Source organism: Colossoma macropomum, unplaced genomic scaffold (genome assembly GCF_904425465.1).
Source record: "Colossoma macropomum unplaced genomic scaffold, Colossoma_macropomum, whole genome shotgun sequence".
Taxonomy (NCBI): Eukaryota; Metazoa; Chordata; class Actinopteri; order Characiformes; family Serrasalmidae; genus Colossoma; species Colossoma macropomum.
Genome location: NW_023494807.1, coordinates 4,328,478 through 4,337,552, shown reverse-complemented (window position 1 = coordinate 4,337,552; position 9,075 = coordinate 4,328,478). Strand labels below are relative to the sequence as shown.

General features: G+C 40.6%; 1 protein-coding gene across 2 annotated transcripts; it reads right to left on the bottom strand.

Annotated features, from left to right (window-relative positions):
* Positions 1–210: 210 nt before the first annotated feature.
* dsela (dermatan sulfate epimerase like a) lies at positions 211–6,146 on the bottom strand. Of its 2 annotated transcripts, XM_036556675.1 has the most exons (3): positions 5,680–6,146; positions 4,836–4,892; positions 211–4,111 (listed from the first exon to the last, which is right to left on the bottom strand). In XM_036556675.1, exon 3 carries the CDS (start codon positions 3,890–3,892, stop codon positions 269–271), a length of 3,624 nt encoding a protein of 1,207 aa, XP_036412568.1. In that variant the 5' UTR covers positions 3,893–4,111; positions 4,836–4,892; positions 5,680–6,146; the 3' UTR covers positions 211–268. The 2 variants fall into 2 exon arrangements, with proteins under 2 accessions (XP_036412568.1, XP_036412569.1); XM_036556676.1 differs by lacking the exon at positions 4,836–4,892.
* Between the last annotated feature and the right edge of the window lie 2,929 nt (positions 6,147–9,075).

Here is a 9,075-nt window from a genome sequence, read left to right as displayed (position 1 = left end):
CCTATAAAATAGTAGCATCATATTAGAATTATTTTAGACAAAACTGATTTCCTACTAGTGAAAAGTGATCCCAAACTTTTAAAACAGTAATAGTACATAAACAAAATTGTCACTGATTGTAATCTGACTGCAAAATCAACTAGTTCAGACTCACCTCATTGGTATTACAGAATAAGAAACTGAATTAAAAAGTCATATTTTTGTACAAATTATTCTGCATTTTATTCCAAACAGCAATCAGGTCAGTGTTGAATCAGCTCGCATTTTATTAATGGTGCATGACTGCATGTCTTTGGTACGCAAGTGTCTCCATGACAGGCCAGCAAATATCCTCTATCAGTTTGATCTCATCAGAGGCCATGTTTTCTCTCCACATGTTGATTTTGGCAGGTGATATGTCCCCTTCATAAGCTAGATGATACAGATTTGTGGATGCTGCAAAAGTGAGCTGATTTATGGCAGCTGGTGCAATAGGTATGCCAAGAAATTCATGTATCCTCCCTGCAGTCTCCTCAGGGAAAAGCACAACATCCTCAAACTTCACCCTGAGATAGGTGTGAGGGGGCAGGTCCGTGCTTGCCCTGAGGCTGGCGGAGGTGTAGGCCAGCCAAAGATGAGCAAGCAGCAGCACGGGGTTTGCGTCTGGCTGACCACTGATTATTTGCAGAGGCTGAAATGCTGGGTCAAACCTAGTGCACCCCTGTCCTGCCTCCATGTTGCTCTGGTTCACAACGTTAAGCAAGTGCTTTTTAATGTTTATACGACTGTAAAGGCTCGGATTGCTGTTGTATAGCATGAGATAGATCCATGCCCTGGGGTCTCGCACTACTTGGACTGAGCGTAATGAACGCCCGATCACCTCGTGAATGAAGGGCAGTTTTAGGGACCAGCTCCCACTCCGGAGGTTCAGCACAGGGCAGGCATTCGGGTAGGTCACCAAGTGTTGCCGAAGCGCCTTAATATACTCCACATCCCGGTCTGCTGGTCTCCTCCTCATAGTTGCCCTAGCATCCGTCAAAAGCTTCCTACTTTTCTTGCTGGTTCCCTGAACACTGCTGACTTTACTCCCTGCTTCAAGGTTGCCTTTGTAGAGCTGAATGTTCTGTAGGTGCATCCTGATGCTGTGCATCATGGAATGGAACCATCCCTGAATGGCTAGGAACTTCCCATTCTGGGCATCTGCTCTGGACCACTCGCAAGCGTCCACCAAAGAGTCCAGCACAAAGTTGGTCTCAGGTACATGAAGGTACGGAGAAGGGATTCTGAGGTACACAAAGTCAGAGCTATTGTCGAAAAGGTGCTGAAGAATCTCTGCCCCAGAGCCAGGGAGAGACGTCATGACTATGAATGGGAGGGGATCTGGGGTGTCATCGGGTATTGTGGTTCTTGTGACTACCTCATCGGAAACAGAAAGATCCTGCCATGTGATGCCACACAAGACTTCCCCACAACTATGTGACATTACCAAAAGTTCCAGCACCCAGAAAAAAAGCACTGAAATAAGTATTAATCGGATTAGCTTACCGAAAGAAACATTGAACTTTCTCTTAATGGACAAAAATACAAAAGCAAAACACAGAATCCATAATGTGATGATGCTGAACACAAATCTAACATCAAAAGAAGACTCTCTTTTTTCTTGGCTGGGTAAAGTTTGGATTCCCTGACCAAAATGAATGATCCTGTGCTTGCTCTCTGCTTTTGCAAATCCTGCAAAGCCCAAGTAGCTGTGCCTGGCACCTATATCCTTGTAATTTGTGGCAATGGAGACAGTAGTCTCTGTGTCATTCAGAGTAACAGATACCCTAACTCCATTTTTGCCATTGTCAATGAACCTGCAGTCGGAAACTTTGACAAATGGGCCATGCATTAGGTAAACTACCCTGCTGACTGAGCTGTCCATGGAAAAGGTCACATTTATGAACTGTGTCCATCTCTTCTTGAACTCAGCGACCTGTTCCACTTCTTGTATCCTGGGAACCGGACTGGCTCCCTGACTGTCCAACCAGAACATCTTATAATGGGCATCCCACACATCCATCAGAGCTCCCCTGTACCTGTCTAAAGAAATGTGAGGCACATATCTGAGATCGATGTCGAGGTTGTGGAAAAAGGCACTGAATGAAGTCACCGGAGACTGCTCCTGCTTTTCCACATGATCTAACACCATCAAAGTCTGAGAGTTGAGCAGGACCAGAGCCCGGTACACACTCTTCAGCTTCATAGCTGATGAGTAGGCTGACACAGCTTCGCCACTAACAAACAGCGTGTCTTCGTGTGAAGATGCCGAGATGACCTCACCAGAGCTGTCTCCTTCTTCCTTTTCTCCCCATCGAAGCCATTTGGAACACTCCCCTAGCTGCCCCTCCCATGGTTTATTGCACTGGCTGGTGGGGGAGGGGGCGAACACCAACACGTTGTTAAGGTAACTGTATTTTGGCCCATACAAGGCATCAGCGACAAAGACCTGTCCATTTGGTGCAAAAGTGAAAGAGTTTTGATCAGGGTGTTCATGGCCTGGATTGAAGTTACTCCACCCTTCAACCCATGAATAGGGTTTCACGTGAACTATGTCATACACAGCCCGTCCACCTAATTTGCCTGATTTAAAAGACACAAACGTGTTGTCCTGGGCATAAGGTAACCCTGCTCCATATGTCACCACACCCCAGTTTGAAAAAACATGCATGTTTGCTTTCCCAAAATGAGGCGGAGGCTTGGGAGAAAGCTCTGCATCATACCAGATAAACTCGGTATGTAAAGTAGCCCAGCCCTGGGCTACAGATGCCACCATGGGCCCGTCTTTAGGCCGATGCTTTCTGATCTGTTGTGCAAGCCAGTTTCCGGAACCATTTCTGAGCACAAACGCATCCAGGAACACCAGCTGACTCTCTGGCCCGTAGAACCAGTTGTAGTTGGAGTCAGCAATGCCCACCGTTCTTTGAAAGCCCGGGAGCACAGTGGCATAGTAAAACATAAAGTGAGCTCTCAGCCAGTTATTCCTTCTGTTGTCAATGTCAAAATGACGTAAAGCTAAGAAAACATACTGAGTGATGGATTTGGCTGTGTAGCTGCCATACGCCACACCTTCATCTAGGGAACCATCCACGATATGGTTCAGGAGGAACATAGTCTTTTCCATGTAGTTCACTGCAATTTGCTTCCATATCATGCTTTCAGGGTCTTTATGCTCACCAGTCACAATCGCTCCAGTCAGGATGGCTAGTATGTTTGTGGTCTGGTGGTTCTGCAGGAATTGCCTGCCCCAACCTCTATGCTTGGACAGTTCACAGAGTTCCTCAGTGACCGCTCGGATCTTCTTCAGGTACCGAACCCTTCGCTGAGTGTCCAAATAGGTATAAATGAAGTCGTAAGCTGTGGCAAAGCCAGTGAGGGAGTGTGCCATTGGAACTTCATCGTGTGGAGCAGTGCTCACCATCCAGTCTGGATATTCCGACATACGATCCATGTATTTTATTAAAAACTGGGAAGCGGTAGTGTCCTCGGGTTTAAGAAGGCAGTACAGAGCAAGAGGTGGCAGGTTGTTGCCGTAAATCTCATTCCATTTCTTTCCAAAGTCTTCATGGCTCATTGGAGGCAGGTAGAGAGTTGGGTTCTCCAGCATGGTGATGACAGCATTTTGGATAATTCTGAAAATGTGGCCGTGCGTGCTGGATGCCTTCTTTGTCAGCTGCTTCACCTCTGTTAAATCAAAGTAGAGGTTGGGGTGAACGTATGATGGCATGTACTTTTCCTCCTGACGTTTGCCTTGTTCCATATTCTCCATGACTGGAGCATATTTGCTGGAGGTATTATGTAGGGCAGAAAAAGAAAATCCGAGGGTCACGAGACAGAGCAGAACCCCAGGCTTCACCATGCACTCAAGAGCCATGATCCAAAAAACAGATGTGGATTTTTTTCCTCCTCTTTGAGAAACTCCTTCTGATCAGCACGCAAAAAAGTGTAGATTCCTTTTTGCTGACTTGTGTTCTCTTAGGAGCATTTTCTCTTGCTAGGTAAACCACTGAAGTAGAGTCCAACCACAATTTACTTCTTTTGTTTTTCTTCTTCAATCATTCATGTAGAATAAGTGGAGTTCTTGATAAAAGTCCTAAGTTATGTGATCAAAAGTGGTCCTTTTTTTGCAACATGTCCAGACTGTAGACTTTTTGATAAAGTCCTTTAAAAATTTAGTATAAAAAATGAAAAAATAAGATGAAACACCAAAACAAAACAGGTCTTGGCACACCACTAAAGTATAGTCCAGCAATAAATGTACTTTTCTACTTTTCTTTTTCACTTAGTTATGTAGAAAAATGTGTAGAGTTCCTGATAAAAGTCCTTAAAAATTATTAAGAATAAAGAAATAAAAATTTGGGATTAAATACGTAACAAAACAACTTAAAAAAAAGTGGTCAAAAGGTGACAACAACTTATTGCACCATATGTTCCAACAATGTGCTTCTCTTCATTTTCTTTTTGCAACATGTCAAGTTTGTAGAGTTTTTGATAAAAGTCCTGTAAAAAATTACAATAAAGATTAAAAATAAGATCAAAAAGGGTCTTGGCACATCACCAAAATACAGTCCAACAACAATTTACTCTACTTTTTATACTGTTGTGTAGAGTTTGTGATAAAGGTCCATAAAAAATTTAATAAAGGATAAAAAATAGTTTGGTGATAACAAAATGACTTAAAATATTAAATTAAATAGCTTAATTAACTAATAATAATAATAATAATAATAATAATAATAAATAATAATAATGAAGTGGTCAAAAGGTATCTAGGCAGACAATAACATATTGAAATTTATACTCCAACACCAACTTACTTCTCTTCATTTTCTTTTTTGCAACATGTCAAGTATGTAGAGTTCTTGATAAAAGCCCTATAAAAATAGAATAAAGAATAAAAAATAAAATCAATAATAACAAATAGGTTCTTAACACACCTCCAAAATATAGTCCTACAACAACTTACTCTACTTTTTCATATCGGTATGTAAAGTTTGTGATAAAAGTCCTTTACATTTTTTAAGAACAAAGGATAAAAAAAAAAAATATTTGTAATTAAACACGTATCAAAACGACTTCTCGATTAAACAGATACACTACAAAAAAGGGGTCTAGGCAGACAACAACTTATTGCAAAGTATATTCCAACAACAACTTCCTTCTCTTCATTTTCTTTTTTCCAACATGTCAGGTTTATAGAGTTTATAGAGGTTTATAGGTTTATAAAGTTTCTACTTTATAAACCTATAAACCTTCTACTAAAGTTTCTACTTTATAAACCTATAAACCTTCTACTAAAGTTTCTACTTTTTTATACTGTGGCGTCAAGTTCCTGATAAAAGTCCTTTCAAAATATTAATAAAGGACAAAAAAAAAAGTTTTGTGATCAAACATGTAACAAAACAGGTCTTGACACACCACTAAAGTTTAATCCAACAACAGTTCACTCTACTTTTTCATACTGCTGGATAGTGTTCCTTTAAAAACAGCTTTACTATTACTAAAAGTGGTCAAAAGTGGCCAAAAGAGGTCTAGGCAGACCACTCAAGACTCCAAGTCCCACAAGCAAATTAAAAGCCACATCTGAGTGAACTGCTGAATCACACACATTTGGAGATAAACACGTACATGATGAACCAAGAGGGAGGAAAAAGTTCCTACTTGTGTTGAATCAGCGGTAACTGGACGAGTCCCTCAGCCTGGTCTGTGGTTCAACTCGCCTGCATCCACAGATCCAGTGAAATCAGTTCTCCTGACCAAGTCGCCTGAATGATGCGTCCAACGCTGGAGTCCACTTTTAATACTCATCCTTGTTCCTTGTCTTTAAGTTTTGCATTACCGTTCACGTCTGTGTTGCACGTGTGGTCACGCAGATACCGAGGCGAGATAATCCACGTTAATCCGGTCTGTTGTTGAGGAGCAGTTTACTCACAGCGCTGTGCGACGCGATTAGTTTATATAACCCCCCCGGAGAACGAGCCTGGATTCAAACCATCACAGCGGCGAGAGGGAGAGGAGCTCCGGCTGGGCGCTGTGTGGGAGCTTTTAGGCCCCATAAATCACGGCGGGGTGCGGAATTTGACGTGCAAAGCTCTGAAATGTAGCAGACACGTTTGCTATTAGTCACTTCCCACTTCTCAAACAGCCCGCAGATATTAATTCTTACCCACATCTGCCGCTAGATGGCGCACTGCTACTTTGGAGCGCGGTGCACAGAAAACCTGATGCTTTCAAAAAATGCATCGATTTTGTTTGTAGAACTTAAAAGATTTCATCTCGATGCTGTTTTCAGTGTGTTTATCTCTTCATGCTACACTAAGATGTTAATCTGAAGGGTGATGCGGTTTGAGTTGAGGGTGAGGTTTTCTCTAATAATCATGCCAGGATGCAGTGCTGAATATGCGACATGCATTATTGAAATAATAGTGTTTGACTATGTAAAGCAGAGTTAAAGGGGAATAAAAAAAAAAATTCTGAATGATTCAGTCCTTGAGATGTAAACTGAGTCATTCCGAGAGGTTTGATGTGAAATGGTTCATTGTAGAGAGACTCACAGACACAGTGGTGGTGATAGGAACCAGGGGACACCATGTCTACAACACAAATATAGCCATTTTATTTACTATCTAAAACCAGCAGTGAACCTACACGAGTCTTCTGAGCTTTATACGTGATGCTGATGATGGTAAAATAGTCATGAATCTGAAAAATTACGTTTTCTTTGTGAACTATTTTGCCTTGCAGCACCCAGCTTGTATCCCTCCACCACGAATGGATTCCAATACATTTTACGGCAAAACTTAATCACAAAACTATCATAAAGGAATGTCAGACATCAGGCTGTACATATCTAACCATTTCATGTAGTAACTTTCTGTGAGGGAGCTTTTAGAGGTGGACGTCTGGTTCCTATCACCACCACTGTAAACAGCTCTGACTCAGGAAGCTTCTCTAAAATGTAGGTGTATTTCACATCAGATCACTCTGGATGACTTTGTTTACATCTCAACCATTTAATTATGTTGTATTTTTGAAAAATTGGTGGAGTTCCCCTTTAAGTACATGCATAGCAATACTTAAAAGGGGAATTCCACCCACTTTTCTAAATTTCCCCCAAATTAAATCAGCTGGATATGAACATAATTCAGAGTCGTTTGATTTGAATCGCTCCATTCTAGAGAAACTTGCTGAGTCCGAATTGTTCACCACAGCGGTGATGGGAAACAGACGTCCAAATCTTTTTAAAATACCAAAAATGAGTTCAATTTATGTAGTCATACCTAAGGACACTTTACATTCAGGTGGCAGAGGCCGACACAGACATTAGGACATATATAACTGGAGAAATAGAAACAAAGACAATAATGTAACATTAGATGAAAACAAACAGGTTAATTACATGCTGGGGGTTTCTTTAGTAAAGGGAATGGTTCTATTTAGAACCATGATTTCTATATAGAATCATTTCATCTTTAAATGATTCTTTGCATGGTGAACTCGTTCTTCAGATTGATGAAGAATATGTTATGTATGTTTCTACCTACTGAAAAAATGATGGTTCTTCAAAGGTTCTTTAGTAAAGAAACTGGTTCTATATAGAACCATGAACACTCAAAGAACCCTTTGCATGATTACAGGTTGCTTTGCATCATAAGAGCGTTCTTCAGATTGGTTGTGTGGAATATGGTCCTATATAACACTAAAAAAGGCTCCTTCTATTGTTACATGCTTGACATTGTTTTAATAAAAGAACCCTTTTTGGTGCCCTACAGAACCCTTTTGAAAAGGGTTCTATATAGAATCATACGCTACACATTCTCTATTAATCTGAAGAACGATTTCACCATGCTAAGAACCATTTAAGCATGAAATGATTCTACATAGAACTCATGGTTATATATAGAACTGTAGCCTTTTCTAAAGAATCGTTTTTACCACCATCAAGTTAGAAGACACATGTAGGTTCACTGGTCATTTTGGATAGGGAATAAGATTTATAAGACATCTAGATTTGTGTTGTAGACATTGTGACTCCTTTGTAGACACTGCGACTCCTGGTTTCTACATGACTTCGTTTACATCTCAGCGATTTAATTATGCAGGAAATTTGAAAAATTGGTGGTATTTCCCTTTAATATCATAAGACCTGTGCTCATGCACTGATGATTACTTGGCTTGTGCAACAGCCTCAGAAGGTGCAGTTTTATTCAAATGATCTCATTTATGCAGTGATGTTTATTCAGATGTCTATGTCAACTGTCTGACACCTATTATTAGTCATAGCCAAACGAGAGGCCTGTGGGCTGTAGATGCTGCAGGAGGTTATATTATACAGGCTTTTCATTACACTGACTGAATTTACATTAACAGTCTTGTGCTTTTATACTGAAAACATTACTCAACTAATTCATAAATTGCTGCTGTTTCTTCTGGTTGATGACAATACTTGGCAACTGTGAAATTTGAAATATTCCAATGGCAATACATCAAAGTATAAGAAGAAGAGTACATATGGAACCAGTAGACTATAATCAGTTCCAGCAGGGAATTTCGACTGGGCAGAAAACACTGTGCTTTTCATAGTACTTTTTTACTTGGAAAAGTCAGGATGGTGTTCTCAACTCAGCAAATGATGTTAAATCAAAACAGCTGCACAGTCTAAAGTACCACTTTTTATATGAGATTTGCTTTAAATCAGTCAACATACAGACATAGTTCAATCTATAAAGCTCACTACTTGATTAAAACTTAATGTTTTCCTTATTTATTTATTTTTATACAACAGTTAGTTCCGGCCACGCAGGCTGATTGGTTGAGAGGCGTTCTAGCCGTGCTGTTATTTCGCCATAACATCACGGGTTTTTCACAAACACTGTTTCACTCCGCTGAGACGCCGTTGCTAAGCAACGACTTTGACAGCTGTAGGAGACGCTCAAGCCATTTGAACAGTTTTACTTCTTACTTTGCCACAAGCAGAAAATGGACACTTTTAAGATCACATTTGACCGACAGCCGATTTGGTCAGACTCTGAAGATGAGGCTACACTAAATTCCCAA

Excerpts from the sequence above, each read along its gene's own strand:
- dsela (XM_036556675.1), bottom strand. The coding sequence starts at position 3,892 with ATGGCTCTTGAGTGCATGGTGAAGCCTGGGGTTCTGCTCTGTCTCGTG.